Genomic DNA, 19,788 nt, shown 5'->3' with positions numbered 1-19,788 from the left:
GCTTTTTACTAACAAAATAACCACATCCTAATATTTATATAGCAGTCATGGATGGGAACAGATATTTATTCATATTGTCTTGAGGTGATTTTATTAATATTTGGTGACATTTTAAAGAATGAAACTCTCTGATCAATTTTGGCTGTATAATAAAAATCCGTAATGATGCTGTCCATCTGCTAAAAGTCTGCTAAAAATCTCTCAGCAGGTGTTTGGGTGATGGCTAACATCATGTTACTTACATTGGTGAGTACACATGCTGTTAGTTTTCCATTTGGTGTTCAGTGTTTAGTAGCTTTGGAAAGCGCATTTCCAAGGTTTTCAGCAGTGTGTCACTTTGTTATGACTTTGGTAAACAAAACTGTTCTGTGAATTTTCCAACTGAGTATTAAAAATTCAATAAATGTTAAAGCAACACTACATAAATTTTTTACCATAAAGCTGGATTATGTAACTTTCTGATCTTAAAACGTATTTAATGCCACAATGACATTTTTTTAAATGCATTTCTAGAGCTGTTGCTGCCAAGAAGTGTCCTGAGGCTGAGAAACCACACATGTCGCAGCTGAGTTTTACTTCACGTACTGCGTCACACACCAGCAACCAGACATCAACTGGCTTGTTTTAATGGCACACTGACATGTATTATGTACATTCCAGCAGCTGTCCTTGACCCAGGGAATGCCAAAGTGTGAAAATCTGTCAAAGTTCAGTATTTGTGCTTCTGGCCAGTATTATAAGCAGTAGACAAGCTAATTATATTACATTATAAGTTAATGTGATCCATACTTTTACAGCAATTGGAGAATGTCTATTATCAGCAGGGAAGTGTTGACCTGCTCTAAGAGCTACAACATATTCAGAACTGGATGAGAAACTAAACAACATTAAGGGATGGCATTATACTGCAGCCTGTTTTGGACCTAAAGCTTCATCCACCAACTTCTTCTGTTTTTCTTACATTTCTGAGCCTTTAAACCGTTGTGATTTGTCAGCCTCTTGGCTCTGCACCCGTTTTACCTCCCTGAGTATTTCTGGCTATTAATTAGAGCTGCCCAGCATGTCGAGCAGCTCCTGTCATGATGCCCACATGCAGGCAGCAATATTATCATTCACAGTGATGTGCACCACTTTACCACACTTCATCAGCCACCCACTTCCTCATGACCAGTAACTAGCAAGCAGAGTGAATCAAGGCCATGTTCTGGAAGAGATCATGCATGCGGTGAATTCAGGATGTAAAAAGAAAATGATTTCTGAGAATGATCACAGGCCTGAAAGACATAAGCCACAGTCAGCTGTTTGAAAACTCCAAAACACACATGTCAGACCTCATCAAATGTGTTTGATACGTACTGAAAAAACTTAGAAATTAGATCCCAGAGGGTTTACAGTATTGAAACTCAACACAAGAGAGCACTCAAGCTCACATAAAAGCGAGTTTATCACAGTCTTGCACAAAAAGATAAATTATGAAAAATGATGGCTTAATTTCTATTTCTTTTCAAGTTCAAAAGCACTAGATTTTGTCAGGAAATCTTTTTGCTGTTCTTTTACTCCCATTTGTGTGTAATGTTCATTTCTTCATGAGAATAAATGGCCAAAGTGTCCTTTTTTGTTAATTTTACACAGCTTGTTTTCTTAGCGTGTTGTAAAGAGCAGTTGCTTCCCTAAGGATGGTCCAGAGCTGATCCAGGGTGTGTTAAAGGCAAGATGATTGGAGGAGTCAGACTGCACTTTTTTGGCACAATGTCAAAAATTTTCTGCAATTTTATGTGAGCAACTAAACGAGAGCCTTCAGACCAACGGCAGAATTAGTGGAGGTCCAATTTCCAAATAAACCCTCTTAGAGCAGCAGATAGATTTGAAAAACCTAACACCTCCCTCCGCTGAGCTAGACCCATACCAGATTTTAGACTACATTAAAGCAGCAGGTCAGGAATTTAAAAAAAAATGTGGCTCATCTCACCATGTGCTGTGATGGGAAAGACAAGACAAACACTTAAGAACATATTCAAACTTTTTTTTATTAATGATTCAGGATACACAATAGTAAAGCATTTTGAATCTCTTATCTAAAGACTCTTTGGGCATTCAGTGCCTGATTAAACAGCACACTTAGTTCACAGTCGCTGCTGTAGAATTCTCCAGCCCTCTGACCTGACTTAGCTTTATATAAAAAGGAAAACCTGACCAATGCTTATAGTGAAAACTTTGAACAATTAAAAGGGAGTAGCTGCAGAGGGTGGGAGAACTTGTTTTTGAGGGGAGACAGACCTACTCTATTATTCCCACTGTGACAGAGAAAGTCAAATAAATACAAAAGTCTAACTTTCTTTAGTGCTCCCCACAGAGAGCAGCAGGCTACACGAAGAATTCCTTTTTTCCAACACTCAGTGAATGTATCTGCGTGTGTTTAAATGTGATCCTATGTACTGCATACTGCAGTTATAGTAAATACAATCAAATTGCACTTCAGACCAAAGATTGATTTCAGTATGCATTGTTTAAAAATATATATTGTTACATTTTCCAAATAAATAGTGGTCCATTTTTATTAGTATGCCATCTTCCTGAGACACATTTATACCTTTTTAAATCCACAAGTATTTTCTTTTCAGTCTTCCTTTAACCAACCTTTTGATTTTTCTTTCCATACGTTTTAAAAATAACTTTGTCAAACATATTTTACCTCAACCATCTGCTTGTGAGATCACCATCATTTTTATGACTTGCTCTTGTATTTGTGCCAAGACATATAAAGTAAACTGATTTCTCTGAAAATGCAGGAGACAGCGTTTCGGATGCAAACGCACACACACACAACTAGAAAATGTTAGTAAGACAAATGGACAGTATCAGCTGCGTTTGACCTGAAAGTACATCTGTGCTGTGAATCTGTGAGTGTGAGGACTATGTTTACTGAGATGAAAATGTCCTCAAATAAAATGTATACAAACGTTTTACCTGCATGCTGACACAAATCTTTATTATAACAGTCTACAGCCAAAAGGTTTTTTTTTTTTTTTTTTTTATGTTTTCACAGTATATTGTGGTTCCCTCCCTGCCTTGCTCATCAGTCACTGTGCTGTGCAGCTCTCTGCCAAGCTGTCTGGTACAAACACACACACATCCACATACACAAATTCATAAACTGTACCTTTATGTGAGGGAGTCCATCCATCCATTTTGTATACCGCCCAAACCAATTCAGGTCAGGTCAGGTCTGAGCCCAACAATTGGCAGGCGAAAGGCAGGGCAGCCCTGGACAGGTCGCCAGTCCATCACAGGGTATGTGAGGAAGTACAACTGCAGTCATCCTCTGCCTTCATCCTTACCATAATTTGCACCATATTATTGCTTTTGTATACCAATATTTTTGACAACATCAAGTAAAATAAATGAATAATGCATTGTCCATTTAACCATGCCGTACTGACTTGCAGTAAAACAACAACAACAAAAAAAACAAAGGTAGATGGAAATATTGCAGACCAAAGAAAAAAAGTGAGTCTTCATAGGAAGCAGAAGAGAAAACTATAATGTAAGGCAATAGATGAACAAACAGGCTTCCCTTCCTCTTCCTTATGTTGTCTTTCAAGTTCTTTCAAGTCTGTGTTAGTCTATACGTTAGAGATGGCATTGCTAGCATCTCTGGCTTGACGAATGCCGTACAGCCACTTGATGACTCGTGCGTTCCTCTCAATGACTGAGATTCCATACGGGACTCGTTCGTTGGCCCTAGCGGGTTCGTCCTCGTCGTCCTCTCTCTCTTCCCTCATCCGCTCTATCTCGTCCCCACATTCCGAACTGGGTGTGCTGACGCTGCGGAGTTTGGAGACGGACACAATGTCGGAGTTGGCCCTTGTAAAACGCTCCACTCCGCCCATCCCCTCCACCTCCCCTGGGTCCAGCCCACAGTAGTTGAAAAAACGCTCCAGGTCAGCCGTGGCACGGGAGTAGCGGTCGCTCAGGTCTGACTTGGAGCGGTGCAAGGATGGGTGCTTGCGGGAAGACCCCTTGGAACTGGCGTTGGATATGCGTGTAAAAGCAGGGGAGGCTGGTGGGATCATGCCTGTTCGGCTCAGCATTGGACTAGGTGGCTGGAAGGCTGGAGGAGAGGGGAGAGTTCGAGATTGGTTCTGAGAGAGTGGAGCGGGTGGTGGAGATGGAACCTGAGGATGTGCAACTTGGCCCTGAGCAGTCTGTCTGGGCCTCAGCTGAGACTGCATCTGGGCCCTCTGTGGCTTCCTTATCTCAGCCTGAGGCCGAACATCCACCCTGCGCACAGTTACTGAATTGGTGGAGCTATAGGGCACGGGAACTCCAATACGAGGGGCCCGTGCAGGGACAGGAGGTGGACGGCGGGCAAGTTCCGCTGCAGGAGTCTGGAAATTGTTAATGAGTGGTGAGGAGGTGCGGGAGGAGGTGGATGAAGAGTTGTTCTTGCCATGATGTAAAGGTTTGAGGTTGTTCAGGAGTCTCTTGCTCTTTTCCTGCTCTGCAGACAGGCTGCTGCTGATGCTCTTTACACCTGATGATGGAGATGATGAGGAGGGGGATGTGGAGGAAAAGAACTGGGAACAATGTAATGGTCCATCACATACATCATTGATTAGATTATTCAGAATATCCAAGTTAAGAGCAGGTCTCCTCTCTCCCGGCCCCTCCCTGGCTCCACCATTCTCCACATCAGCTTGGTAGCAAGGAACCTTTCGTGCTGGAGGAGTGCCGATGTGGCTTTGAAGCATCATCCCTGGAGGAACAAGGGGCTTGCGGATGGTTGGGGGTTTGATGGGGGCCTGACGGGTGAGGACCACCTGCTGGCTCTTAACATATTTGGCCTTGTCAGCTTCCAAACGCTCCACAGCACTCAGTTTGCGAGTCCCAGGCTCAGTCTGACGGCGGAAGTAGTCTGGACCTTTGTTCAGTATCCTAAAGGGCATGGCTGACGTGTAGGGGACTGCGGCCAGACGGCCATCTGTGGGGCGCAGAGTCTCCACCGGCATGTTGGAGGAGCTGATACAGAAAGGAGAAACATTATATTAGTCCAGATGTTTTTGTTGAACCGTATCAAAGTACAGGGGCATCTCTAGGATTTAAAGATGGGGGGGGCTTAGCCCTCAAGAGATGCCATGCAATGTTGCCAAGATCTCTAGTTACTGTGATGTTATTTTAGACACAAAGCTGTTGGGACATGAGGGAAGTTACCATGATCTCATGCTCCTGTTGAGTTGTTCTGGATATAATGATTTAAATGTTAAATATTTTAATTCGGTGGAAAAAGTTTTCAGACATTCCATGCATTTAATAATAATAATAATAAATCTTTATTTGTATAGCACTTTTAAAAAACAAGGTTTACAAAGTGCTGAACAGCACACAGTAAAGTAATTTGTGAAATACTGCATTAAATATTACTTTTATGTTTTCAAGTGCAATTTATTTTAGTACAGTCACAGCCAAAATACTAAACAAATCCTAAAAAAGGCAGTCAAATCTAAAATATTTAATGATAATATTTGAGACTGTGTGAAATCTTAACGCCACCAGAAAACCTTTTTCAGCCACTGTAGAACAGCCTCAAACGTAATTCCACTCCCTGTTAGGTCTGCAGGTCTGTTTATATATCATTTCATGTGAATTCAATTCAATCTTTATTTCAGACTCTCATTTTCTATACCTGCTTTATCCAATTAAAAAAGGAAAAAGCAGGTATACCACTCATATTCACTTTTACAGTCAATACAGAATCACCAATTAGTCATTTATGGACAGGGAGAATACACAAAGTCCACAAGAAGTTCCCCAGCCAAGACTAAACCAGGAAGCTTGTTGCTGTGATGCAACTAACCACCAAGCAGCCCGTTACGGTCACCATCTCTGCTCTGCAGACTGATTCAACCAGAAGATGATTTTATGTTGTAGTTTCACTTTTACGTAGAATAAAATAGAATAACCCAGAAGTTACTTTAAAGCTCATAGTGAAATCTGATTAGATGGAAACTTATCTGGGCTGTCTTTACCTTTATTATTGTCAAAAAAATTAATAGAAAGCTCTGTTCTGTGAATCAAAACTATGTTTTTGGCAGCATTTTCGCATCATCTGTCTGGTCCCGTGGCCTTGTTTCCTAAATCAAACCCTCTAGTGCAAAGGTCACTAACATGCCATGGTCCAGATCCGGACCCAGAACCTGTCCCATATGGACCCGGAGCTAAAATATAAAATCTGACAGGGTGCTCTTATTTTAACTGATGCAACTTTTGCAGTGATCACGGTAGTGGTAAGGAAACATCCTGAGCAGCTGCATTAAGCCATCCCACCCGATACACTCAGCCAATTAAGTCTGTGATACTCCTTGCAGTAAACTTTGAGAGGCAGCAGTGTTGCTAAATCTGCCTGTTATAAGCCTCTTGCAAATACTATCAGACATGAGTTGTGGGTTTTTGGGCTTGTTTGTTCAGTGTAGTTGTTTATTTCAGCTTGTCTTGCTCCTGTTATGAAGCCCCCCTGATTCTCACAGCTGTCCACAATCAAGCATAGAGATAGATCTGTAGATCTCTGTAGATCTGTGCTACCCCATCAGAATGGAATACCATGCATCTTTTTTCATAGGCTACAATTCACAGTTTTGTGTGATTAAAAATACTTAGTTTAAATATCATTAATCCACATGCTTCACAACCTGCTGATCAGTCACAGGAGTACGTTCAGTGAGAGACTGATACCACCTAAATGCTCCACTGAACGACAGGAAATCATTCCTACCTGTGGCCATCAAACTGCACAATTCCGCCATATAGCACCAACATCCACTGTTCTACATTTGTACTTAGCACTACATTTACATTATACTGTTTATCATTAATAATACTGTACACCAACGAGTGTATAGAAGAACTCATCATGCAGCCCCTCAAAAAACCTTCTGATCAGTCAGGCTGATGGACATCAGTTTCACTGTCTCATTATATATATATTATATATTATATTATATATATATATATACATAGCTTAACATAATTTTAGCTGTTAATAGAACTCCACATTATTAAGGGTCAGACTTTAGACTCAGCAGTCATTTATTTATTTATTTTAATTGATGATAACAACTAGAGAACAAACTGGTCTCACAGCTAATCAAACAGTAATGGAATAAAAGCATGCTCAGATTTTAACTAAACAGAGCTAGCAAGTCTTTTATTTGTAAAACAATAAGATAACAATAAAAGAATATTTTAGGGTGGCTCAAGACCCCCTAAAATAAGCTTAATGACGCCCATGATTAAGTACAAGAAAAATTAAAAGTGTGACATGAGATGAGAAGATTCTTAAAAAAATGTCTCAACACCAGCTGCGGACATGAGGAGGTACAGGCTAAACTAGCATAAGCAACTGGAGAAGTGAGCACCAACAGTGCTTTAATGGTGAAGCCTCAATACATCTTCTCTAAGCTTAAGAAAAAAGCCTCTATTGTACCCTGTTTTCTTCCCTCTCCTCGTTCCCTTCTTTCCTCACATCCTCAGTCCCACAGCCTCTTTAACTTCCTTACCAGTCGCTGTTCTGCTGCTCTCCCTTTCTTCTTTTCTCCTCAACCGTCTTGCTCTTTTATCTTTCGTCTTTTTCCAGTCAGGGCTCAGTGAAAGGCTGCTTGCTAGACCAGGTCAGTCGAGGTCAAATTACACATCAGGACCGGCCAGATCTCTTCTATCAGCTCAGCGGTGACCCACTTGGGGGTTAGACTGAAGATCAGGGCCACTGGTCCAGCTGTCCAAGACGGTGGATCAGCCGGCAGTGATACCAACAACAAAACAGTCTTTATGATCCTCTTTACGATCGAGGTTTAGCTCGGACTGTGTTTCCAGCTGCATTCAGATTCAAAAAGTCCGTTAGTAACTCATCTGAGTCCTACGGTCCTGGAGAGAGTTACACGAGACGCAAGTCCTGGTCAGATAATGGAAGAGCTCTTTTTTCTGTTGCTCATTAACAAAAAACATCCACAAACAGACGCGTACAGATACACACTCTCCTCCCCTCATTTAAACACACACATACACGCGCACACACACACATAGCTCTCCGGCTGACAGACGAGACTCTCTTCAACACTGAAGTTGAGCAGACAGGACAGGCTTTAATACGACATCTGGCTCCTCCCAGCTGGCCAATCACATTTCCGGACGGGAGCCTCGGTGGAGTACGGGGGTGGGGTGGAAGGCGGGAGCTGAGCTCGTATTGGCTCAGCTCAAAGAGGATTTGGACCAACTGGACCCCTTCCCCCTCAGAGTTCAACAAAACACTGAGGCAGGGCTTTCATTCAAATGAAAATTCTTTGAAAAGGAGAACTGGGGTGGGGGGTTACAAACGGGGGGTGTGGGGGTTACAACGGGCAAGACAGATGCAATGTTTTACATGGACTTGCATCAAGCCCAGCAGGGTGCTGCAACACTGACAAACATGGAAAGCTTGCACAACTGTTCCTCTTGTTCAGCTCTTTGTCCTGATCACAGGAGAAGTGAAAACAAAGTGTGGACTGAGTCTGAAAAGCAGATATCTAACAATGGATGATTATCTTCTTTCTAATCTAACCACATTTAGATGGCTATTTTAACCACCAAACTGTTGTGTGCAGCATGTGTAAACGATTAACTTACACCAGCTTATAGCAAAGTAATACACAAAATTATCTTGTTTTTCTACATGTTTTTTTTTAATTTAGCACCAATCACTTTTGTATTATTTCTCTCAGATTCTGAATCGTTCAGCATCATCTTTTCCATCTGTTTTCTACAAACTGATTTCACAGAAAATATTATTTCCTTACCACAACACAGCTCATTGCTCCCTGGTATTTTATCATTTTCCTTTTCATCACCAGTTATTAACTTCCTTTTCAAAACCTGGTTCCTTCCCACAATACAGCAGAACACCTGCAATGCAACACACTTCATGTGTAAACATCAGTGGAGTTCCCTTTTAAACACACAAACAAGCCCAGCACATGACAACGCCAGGGCTCGACCTGTCTGTCTGCTCCACGGTAACTACACCTGGCACAAATTATCAAGTCTGGGAACATAATCTTATGAGAAATGAACGTTAGACAATAGGTTTAACAAAATTATAAATAAGTTTGTTTCAAAACTTACACAATGAGCAGTTATAGAAATGTTTATTTTATTGCATAGACCAATTGCATAGGGTCACGCAAACATTTTAGTTACAATACTGCAGAGCTACAGACAGCGAGTGGATGCTAAGTTGGCAGGATGCCTCAAAAATTGGGAAGTTTTAAAAAGAAAAGAAAAAAGCTGAGACTGGAGAGAGAACAGAGGGGTCGACAGTAAGTCACCCAGTTCTTTCAGAGGCGAGGTGGGCCAGTTAGTTCGTCTGATGGAAAGTTGTGGAACATCAGCTTGTTGTCTCTTCTAAACTTTGTTCATATAAGCTAGCTCACTTTGCTCCCATATTAGCTCATATTTCTGAAGAAAACTCTGGGTTTTATTCATTTCACTGTTGTTTTAGTTAAATAATCAACACAGGCAAATGATTAGCAAGCTACTCTGCTAAAAAAAATCACACATGTTCAGAACAGACCTCCCCTCCCCACCTGAACATGTCCAGGTGGCCCCTGAGGAAGGAGGTGAGCAGCTGAGAGTTGAACTAAATGATTATTGTGGAGAAAAAACATTATATAATAGAATTAATAGAATTAATAATAAATAAAAAACTATTTATTTTAGAAGGATTTGAATGGTTAAAATCCTCAACTATAACTGTAATGTAGGTTAGGTCAGTAGTTTGGGACTCATCCTCCTGCTTTGCAGTAGGAACAGAGCACATTAGTCAGGGGTGCTGCCAGGGATTTTGGGCCCTATGAAAAGAAATGGAAGTGCCCCCATCTCTCTTTTTTTAAATACTTAAACAATAAATTATCTCAAGATCAATTACTTAAAATTCTAAACTTAAAATAACCTCTTCCACGAAAATGAAATGCATTTATTATCTGTGGAGAAGCAAATCAAATCTCAGCTAAAACACCATCAAAAACAAAATGCCCACTTGTTTTTATGATTTATTGTATTGTGAGTGTTAACATTGAACATTATTACTGAACAAGAGACAACAAACAAATACAAAACAACTTGCTAATTTTATCATATTACATTATCAAAATTTTCAGGGGGGAGGGGCACTTCAGTTTCTTTTTATGGAGCACAAAATCTCTGGCAGCGCCCCTGCCTGAGGCTGACAAACTGCATTTCACAAACTTTATTTTGGGATGTTGCGCCATGTTACAGCTGAGTTTTGCTTTATGCACATGCTAGCAACTGGATGCCTACACCATAGCTGATTCATGAAAGAAACCCAAGAAGACATTGGAGGAAGAGAGGAAAAGAAAGAAAGAAAGATAAAGAGCGTGAGATAAGACATGAGTCAACATCAGAAAAACCTTTACTAGTGGGAGAGAGCTTAGAGTACAGATGTGATGCAAGATGGATTAGAAATCAATGGGGAGTGACTCAGTGAGGAAATCTGCTTCTTGAAGCCCAATTAAGTTTACACAAGGATCTGTCCAGTATGAGCATCAAGTGAGGCAGCCAGCTATCCCTATGTCACTCCCTTGCTCTGTAACCTCCTCACTTTGGTTCACCGGATGGTACACTTGCTTTGGTTTTCAATCAGACCAGTGTTCACTCCTTTGGTTCACACCAGAGTGTGAATGAGCGTTCACAGTATTTCAAATGAACCATACCGTCCGTGGAAGCAGTCCAGGGCTTGTTTTAAACTGACCAAACAGTGCCAGTGTGAATGCACCCTTTGTCTATTCAGAGAATCCCAGCTTAAAGGTATATATATATATATATATATATATATATATATATATATATATATATATATATATTACTTTTCATTCAAAAGAGCAGCAGTGTATCTTCCAAGGAAACAAACATCTCCTAGCTCGTCTCTTTATTTAAACTTTAAGCTTTCTTTACATTTGAGCTCTGCTCTGCAGTTACACAAACAGCTGATGTCTTCAACAGTCACAGACTACCAAAGAATTAAATTTCTGTTCCACAGTGGAAACTTGCTTTGTTTGATTATCACAACAAAAGTGATCCTTTGAGTTTTTATGAATCTGATCGCTTTAGCATTCAGTTTTCCAACCACAATATAACGTGGTAATAATATGACTCATGATGTCTGCTCTGTGAATGAGAGACACCATTTTAAAGCATATTAGTGACTATGACTGTAAGAAATGCATTCGCAGCAGACAGATAGATTTGAATTTGCCAGAAATGTCGTGAAAGGCATGAAATGACTAGCACTTTACTTTAGTGGCCCAACCAGTCTGATTTAACTAATCAGAGATTTCATGAGCGTTGACAGTTTGGTTTTCCTGTGAGTGATTAAATGGCAAGCAGCAAAACTTGAGGAAGTGGGTCTCCTAGTAAATGCCCTGAAACACACACACAGAGAAAAAAAGAAAATCAACAAAAAACAGGAGGATGCAGTTTTCCAAGGGACCGAATGCTGAAGGACAGGAAGTGTGTGTGCTCTGTGACGACAGCTCGACTGTCATATCACAGTGGCCTTGTCCTAGCAGACACCAACCCCCAGGAATACAAAAACAAGACAAAGTCCATCCAAAAAATCACCACAGATGTTTTCCAATCTGCTATCCAAGTGTGTTACAAGGAAGCAGTGAAACAGTTTACAACAGGCAACCTGTCAATAAGATAAAAAACAAACAAACTTGAGCTGGTGTGTTTGCGTGTGTGTCCAGCAGATTGACCCTGTTCCACGCTGAATTTAATCCATTTATTTTTGGCAGATTGCCTTTTTGGAACAAAGCCTTCACACTATAAAAAATGACCGAATCAAAGCTGAAGAGGAAAAATCATCTGATTGCTGCTTGATAAAAGAACCAGAAAAACATTATTAAGTTTAGACAACATAAAGAATTAAGGATGATTTTAAACTTAAAACAAAGACTTCACATCTCTGATTTATGCATGTCCACAGTGGTTCTTTGAGCTATTATGGTTATTGCTATGCAACCTGAAGCACACAGCAGAGGCTGATGGTTGTGCCACTAGTTTTGCAGGTACTGTCATTTAAATCTTGGGTGCAATAAAAAGGTATCTTTCCGACTCAAAAACTCTTCTGCTTCTGACTTGTTTTGATGGCACAGTGACATTTATTGTGTACATTCCTGAAACCATTGTTAACAGCACCATCCCGAGGCTGAGAAACCACACTTTTTACTGTTTTTTTACTGTTCTAGTGCATCACTTTACAGCAATGGTTGTCAAACTAGGGGCGCATGGGATAGGGAATTATAGAGGGAGGCACATAGGATTGGGAAAATGTAGCAGACAACCTAATGTTTTGACAGCTTGGACTCTTGGAAACATTCTGGTCCACACTCCTGACCACCTGGTGGCAGTAATGCACCAATTAAATTTTGCCAACTGTGAAGAAATATGAAGGAGAAGAAGATGAACTGCAGAACAGAGATCAGGGTTTATTGAACATGGAAGGCGAGAAAAGAAAGAGAGAATTGGAGAAACAGGTAACTGAGATAAAAGAGGGTGGATAGCTTGCTCTTGGTTTAATAGTAAATGTGTTTCTTATTATATCTTCCACAAATCTGTGATGTTACATAGTTATAATAACATACATATATATTATATGTATATATATATATATATATATGTATGTATATATATTCTCCAATGGGGGGCATGGTGAAAAAGTTTGAGAACCACTGCTTTACAGCAGCTTTGCGCTTCATGATGCCATGTAACAAGCTAATGGAGTGTGAGGAATGTAGTCTTTATCTTGGACCAGTTACAACTCAGCCAACATACACAGCAGCAGTTACAGATGAAGATGCCAGAGCAGTGTGCAGCGTTTTCTTCTTGTAATCATCGGACCATCGAAAGCAGGAAATAAGTAATTACTTTTCACAAGTATGATTGAATATCAATATTAGTTGTATTTAGTCGCAACAGTCGGTATTGCCTTGTAATGATCTGTCCACCAACGAAACCATGCTGGTCAGGCTCACTCGCGTTAAGTGCTAGCTATGAAAGTTATATCATGAAAGTAAATATTAAACTTTTGAAACTGTGAATGCTGTTGTAAAAATAAGTCCAGTGTGACCAGTATTACATCTTTGGCTAGAGTATTTTACACAGGACACAGACATAACAATTGTATCCATCTCTAACTAAAGCAAAATACGTCTTCTGTTTCATACCATGTCCATTTACTTTCACACGATAACAACTTGTTCTTGTTGGTTTTTGTTGTTTAAAAAGGTCTCTGTGTAGACGCTCCCAAACCTCTTGTGTCTGTTCATTGTGAAGTTTTCCCAAAAATGAAGAGTTAAGGAAGAAGTGGGAAATTGCTGTGAGAAGCAAGAGATATACCAGCAGCAATTGCAGTCAACACAAGATCGTGAATTTGGACAGTACTGAGTGTTAGACTTAAATATGGAGTTATTCCATCTGTTTTCAGATTCCCAGTCCCAGATCATCTCCAAATAGTAAGTGTATTATTATTATTATTATTATTATTACACATGTAAAGTGTTTGAGGAACCTAAAATGTGCTATATAAACTGTTGGACTCTTGTTCCTGTCTGCAGTGGAGATGTCCTCTGCTGAAGTTGCTGAAGAGCTTCCCTTTTAGTTAGTAAATCCTGAACATTTCATCCTTCTTTTTCATAAATATTTGATTTTATAAATATATATGAAGATACATTTTAACTGTTCCTGCTTAAAGAGAAAAACTGCTGCTAAATCTGTTTATCTGTTTAGTGTAGGGGTCTGCAACCTTTCCAATCCAAATAATCGTTTTTTTCCCCTCAGCTAGCTAAATAAAACTCCTTTAGAGCTGCAAATGTTACAAGACTTTTCAAAAAAGGCAACTTAACCCTCTGGTGCATAAATTATTATAAAACAGTACCACATTTTTTAAAATAAAATATTTTACTTCTACAGACACGTGCATTGATGTTTTTCTGATTTTTTTTATCTTATTTTAACTTTTACTCAGTGTATTGATTTTTCTATTTGATCTATGGAAATATTTATAAGATAATATCTTGTCATATTAATATAATATAAATTTTCTATAAAAACACCTGCATCATTTTTATGTCCTGTTTATCACTGAGGCAAGCTTGGAAATTACATGTATGTATAAATACTATATCAAATGTATTTATTATTTATACGTCGCAGAGTACTGGTGACTCACTAATGTCCAATGAAGTTGCTAATGTACAGTCCACACCCATGCATACATTTAAAAACAGCCTTTAAATATGTGTCCTCTGTAGTAGACACTATGCACCAAAGGGTTAATATATAATTTTTAATGAAGAGCCACCATAAGATATTTGTTATTTTTGAAGAACCACATTTTTATTTCTGTTTTAGGTTTTAAAATAAAGAAAAACATAAAACTTGTATAAAAAGAGGATAGACAGACTTTCTTCTAAGGGATGTAGATATTTGTGGAAAATGATGTAAAGTAAAAAAAAAATAAATAAATAAAAAGTACTTGGTTTCCAACCTAATGATAATAAAGATAGATTTAAAAAAACATTTTAGCCATGTATTTAGAGGCATTGTGGAAGGTCCAGAGAGCCACTTGCAGCTCCAAATTCGCAGGTTGGAGAACCCTGATGTCGTGTTTGTAAACCAAAATTTACTGCATTTTCTTTATATAGCCGTATGCCTTCTTTTAAAGGAAAGAAACATTTTGCATGTAATAATGCAATTAATCGTGATTAAAAAATGTAATAGTTGCCCAGCACTAATAAATTTCCAGATTTGTTGCTATGTTGTTATTAAAGGTTTAATCTTAAAAACTGAAGTGACCTACTGACATGGGAGTGATGTAATAAGATAATGTCTTTTTACACATTTACTGTAAAACTGAGAACAATCTAGCCACCTTCTTTCATCCTTGTTTCTCCATCTCTCTCTCCCTCTGTTTTCCTTTGATGCTATTTGGTTTGGTAAACCCTGATCTCTGTGGCACAGTTCTTCTTCTTAATGGTTTTTAGTGGTTGGCAAAAACAATTTGGTGCATTACTGCCCCCAAGTGGAATGTTTTCATAAGCCCAAATTGTTTAAACAGTTCCTCTGCTACATTTTCCTAATCCCATGTGCCCCCCCCCCCCCCCCCACAACAGGGGGACTTGCCCCTCCAGTTTGAGAACCACTGGCCTAAGAGCAGTGCACTAATCAACTCTGACCATGCTGCTTATTTCCTACTGAAAACAGCTCTTGGTCTGGTGGACAACATGACTGACATGCATAACTGAAATGTCTGGATAGCAGGGTTATGCAACTGTTATATCAACTGCAAAAAAATGAGCACTGAACCATAAGCCAGTTATTACAGCACCCAGCTTCATCTTTGTACAGACCTTTCACACTCTCTATCCACCAGTCTCCCCTTAAACCCCTTCCTCCACCGTCAGCCATCGCTGTCTGCATCTATGGCCCCAGGAAACACACATCCACTCGGAGGAAGGGGAATCTGTACAAAGAGATCCTGTTTAATTTGTCTGTGTGTAGCTGAGCAGATATAAATGTCGACATCCTGATTCCTGTGTGTCCATATGATGAGGAAAGTTTTAGCAGTATAAGTAATCAGTGGAGAGCAGGTGGATGGGTCTTCCCTAGCGAAAAGTAAATCACAAACATCTTATACTATTTCCCACAATAGTAGACAATGAAGAAAAAAGAAAACAGATTGAACCTGCACATGAAAACATAGTTCTCATATCTAAAATACAATTTTTACCTTTCAAAAACAGATTATGATAAAAAAAAAATCTACTGTAAGAGATACACAACCAGAGAAATTCTTTTACTTGACTGATTATCCTACTTAGCATGTGTATTGGTATACCATATATATTTTATTTGATACAGTTTGGCTTTTTGCTGAATTATGTAAACATTACAAATCCAGGAAATTGGTGGTTAGGTGGAGCAAGAAGGGCCCACTGAGCTTTGGTATCTGTGCTTCATTCAAGAACTTCAGCACAAAAAGGTGTCATAGTTCGAGTTACATTTAGCAATGTAAATTCTGAACAAATACAGTCCATTTCTGCAAATGTGGTGCTGCTGGATTTCTTTGAACAAGCAAAGTACAAAGCGCAATCTCATTATGTCAATTCATGAAGGGATTTATTTAAAAGTTGCCTTGTACTTCACAAAGCGGTTGTTCTAATGAATTTGGTTTAATCTGTACCTGCACAAACAAAGGTGATCTTCAGACTACATCTTATAATATCTGTTAGGATTTGCTGCTTTTGGAAAGCCAGCTTAATTTCTCCAAAAACTGGTACAATATATTTAATGAGAAACTTTAACAAAAAAGTTACTTATGTTAAACTGGATGCTATTACCTTAATATACTGCCATTAATGTTCTGTAACACACTGATCTCCACCACTCACATTGGGAAAATGGCAAAAAAGTCAAACGTCTGGATGCAGTCGATCATCTAGAGCAGGGATCCCCAACTCTGGTCATTGAGGCCACTGTCCTGCAGACTTTTGATGTTTCCCTGCTTCAACGCACCTGACCTTAAATTATTGTCTCAATAGCACTCTTTCGCAAAGCTTGCCAGAGATCCATTTAATTTGAATAAGATGTGTTGCAGCATGGAAACATGTAATACCTGCAGGATAGTGGGCGTTGAGAACCAGGGTTGGGATCACTGGTCAAGATGATCTTTAAAATTTGCAATTACCCACTAAACATGGTTGTTATGCAAATTAAATAAAATTTATAACAACTTAGCTGTCTGATAATTGCCACTGACATGCACTGTATGTTTGAATTGTCACCCACTTCCCACAGAATATCTGTTGACAATGGATTTATGAAGTCTGCAAGAATCATTGAAACATGCTCAGCTTTTTGCTGTGCGGCTTCCAAGACTTTTTTTATTAGCTAACTTTATAGGCTGGATAGAAACTGGAGAGAAAAAAGCATTACACAATGTGTTATTATTCAAATATCTTTAATGTCTTAATCCTTGACTCAAAGGAACAAATGCCAACATTTGTGAGGGACTTCAGTCAAAGAAATGAGTTCAGAAATAATGATTATAGAATCCTGTCTGGTTAAAATTCTCCCTGCACAGTAAAACTACATCAGCATGCATGCAGACAGAACCTACAATCCATTATTTTTTCAGCATTCTAAAGCTGAAAAAAATGGGCTAACTATGAAATTTATGTCAAATCTCAGTTAATTCCAACATATATTTATATGCATGTGTGTATGCTGGGATCAGTGACTGGAGGCAACTACTGTCACCTCTTGAACTAATCTGTTAGATAACTGACACATGCCTACACAGCATCACATGCCTGGAGGCATAGAGCATTAATCTGCGAATACACACTAATGAAATTATATTCCATCTGCATATAGTACACATGAAGCACATACCAGTATGTGCATGCATGCTCACAGTTTTATGCTGGAATGGCAGAGTCTAAAGACAAATAAAAATGCAAGGAGAGAGAAAAAAATTCTCCTTCAACATGATAAACATTCCAGAGACACACAAGCATGGACACAATCACATACTGTGTCCTTAGTCAGATCCAGAGCCGCTACATGTACATACATCGTGGACGGTAGAGTGGTCACTGTGGAGCCACTTCAATGACAAGACCTCAGTTTTGGTTTGAATGTAGGGAGTATTTTACTCCCACAGAGACACATACACATACAACCCCCAACAAGTAACCCTTTATAATCCCCGATTACCTTATCAAAGCTTTAATATTGGTTATGGAAAATCAAGTTTCTGTTTGTTTTAGCTAACAGCCTGTTAATGATATTCCCCTTAACTTTTTCCTTCTTATATCTAAAAAGAGTTCAAACGGATGTCTGCCTGGGCAATGACACCAAAACTCTTTCTCTTTCTGCTTGTAATAAAACATCAACATCAAATCTGCTATAGGTAGTATAGATCCATGCTGTCAAGTCTCTCACTACGCTGTGGCTGAGAGAATGAAAATAGTCCTGGGGCAAAGCTGCCAAATGTTATAATCGAGACCAGTATCTTTAGATTTGGCATCAGTCACATAGACAAGGAAGTCCAGACAGGGCACACAGAGAAACACAATATATTTTTATAGTATAGACTTTTATAGTAGAGCACGTTTCAGTCACTTCTAAAACTGAACGATAGCAAAGACACAAGACACCATACATCAATAAGACAAAAGTAACATAAGCCTGACATCAGTTTAAAAACTGTGAAAACCACTGATGATACCCGAGAGAGCAAATGTACCTCCCCTCTTTTACATATACAACCCCAAGTATACAAACTGCAGAAAGTTATGATCAGAGTAGAAAGTAAAAGTTTACTTACATGATGTGAAAAAGACTAAACCAGGTAAGAGAAAAAAAGGCAGCTTCAAAGCAACAGAGTTGCACAGAAAGAAGCAGGGAGCACCTCGAGACTGCACAGCTGCTTTCAGGCGGTATGCAGGCGGTGCGTTCCTGTCTGTGACTGCGAGCCAAATGAAAACTAACCTGAAGCTGCTACTAAGCTTTAGTGGTCTCTTCCTCCAGCAGCAGAGGCAGACTCCGCCTCCTCTGCCTGGAAGCAGGATGGGTGTTAGGAGAGCAGGAAGCAAGAGCTTTACCTAGAAGTCACATGATCTTCCTGATACTTCCCCATAATCCTCTCTTTCTTTCAAAGTTTTTGGCAGCACCTATGAAGCAGAAATAATGATGTTTATTTAGTCCTTTTCAGGATGTGATGAAGACTTCACAGGAAAAATACCACCCACGATAACCATAAAAGGAGTGTTCACCATGGAAAATAATTAAACCTTTATTATTATTATTATTAGTGCCACCAGATTAATCCTGTACCTCCTCAGTTTCTGTGAGTGGACCTAAAAGCATACAATGCAGGAAACATAGCGTTTCCTGTACGTTTGCTGATTTGATTGAGGGAGTGGGTGGTGAGTATAGGAAATACTATATTTCCTATTTCAAATACAGAAAGAAACTTTTGGATGGATTTACCCAGCTGTCATCTGCTGGCTGCACTAGGATAAAAAGTTGCAGTAAAAGTCAGACAAGGCAGTCAGAAAAATTAAATAAAGTGGCACACCAAACAAATGCATGATCCATTAAGACTCTTATGTGTCTTCAACAATGTATTTCTACTTACAGAACATTTTAACATAACCTCAAAGTGAATAGTATTTGAAGACAATATCAGTATGATACTGATCCATAGTAGTAGATTCTAGTCTTTCTACATTACAAATATATATTTGGCATCTAACTGACTTCAGACTCATGGCTTTGTGTGTCAGACTGTTTGCCTGGAATGAATTTAATCAATTTATAACACTACAGGCTGTTCACTTATCTGAACACTGGCTTGAAATGGTTAAACTTCAGGTAAACTCCAACAATGTTTCAAATTATTACTTGGTTGATGGCCAAATAGCCCAAAGAAACTCCCTCAATGTTTCAGATATTGGAATATACAAAATAAAAATAAATAAATAAATAAACATATACACACACACAGAAAAGGTTGCTTTCAAAGTTAAAAATCCAACATTTTCATCTACTTCACACAACTAGTCAGTTACATAGAAGTTGGGAAAAAATTAAACATTAAAAAACAAAAGACAAATAGTTCAAACTTATTCACTCCTTTTTTCAGCAAAGAGAGAAAAAAAGACTAGAGAAAGTTTG

At 39.1% G+C, this 19,788-nt stretch overlaps 1 protein-coding gene across 2 annotated transcripts; it reads right to left on the bottom strand.

Moving 5' to 3' along the window:
* Positions 1-2,009: 2,009 nt before the first annotated feature.
* Positions 2,010-18,568, bottom strand: wu:fa11c10 (protein FAM110B). 2 transcript variants are annotated; one of them, XM_042004806.1, is made up of 2 exons: positions 18,437-18,568; positions 2,010-5,019 (listed from the first exon to the last, which is right to left on the bottom strand). In XM_042004806.1, the coding sequence occupies exon 2, from the start codon at positions 5,007-5,009 to the stop codon at positions 3,624-3,626; it is 1,386 nt and encodes a 461-aa protein (XP_041860740.1). In that variant the 5' UTR covers positions 5,010-5,019; positions 18,437-18,568; the 3' UTR covers positions 2,010-3,623. The 2 variants fall into 2 exon arrangements, with proteins under 2 accessions (XP_041860740.1, XP_041860739.1); XM_042004805.1 differs by lacking the exon at positions 18,437-18,568 and adding an exon at positions 7,554-8,120.
* Positions 18,569-19,788: the final 1,220 nt, after the last annotated feature.

Source organism: Melanotaenia boesemani, chromosome 13, assembly GCF_017639745.1.
Source record: "Melanotaenia boesemani isolate fMelBoe1 chromosome 13, fMelBoe1.pri, whole genome shotgun sequence".
Taxonomy (NCBI): domain Eukaryota; kingdom Metazoa; phylum Chordata; class Actinopteri; order Atheriniformes; family Melanotaeniidae; genus Melanotaenia; species Melanotaenia boesemani.
The sequence above is the reverse complement of the archived record's forward strand: the minus strand, read 5'-3'. Positions and strand labels throughout refer to the sequence as shown.

Coding starts and splice junctions, on each gene's coding strand:
- wu:fa11c10 (XM_042004806.1), bottom strand. CDS start 5,009: ATGCCGGTGGAGACTCTGCGCCCCACAGATGGCCGTCTGGCCGCAGTC.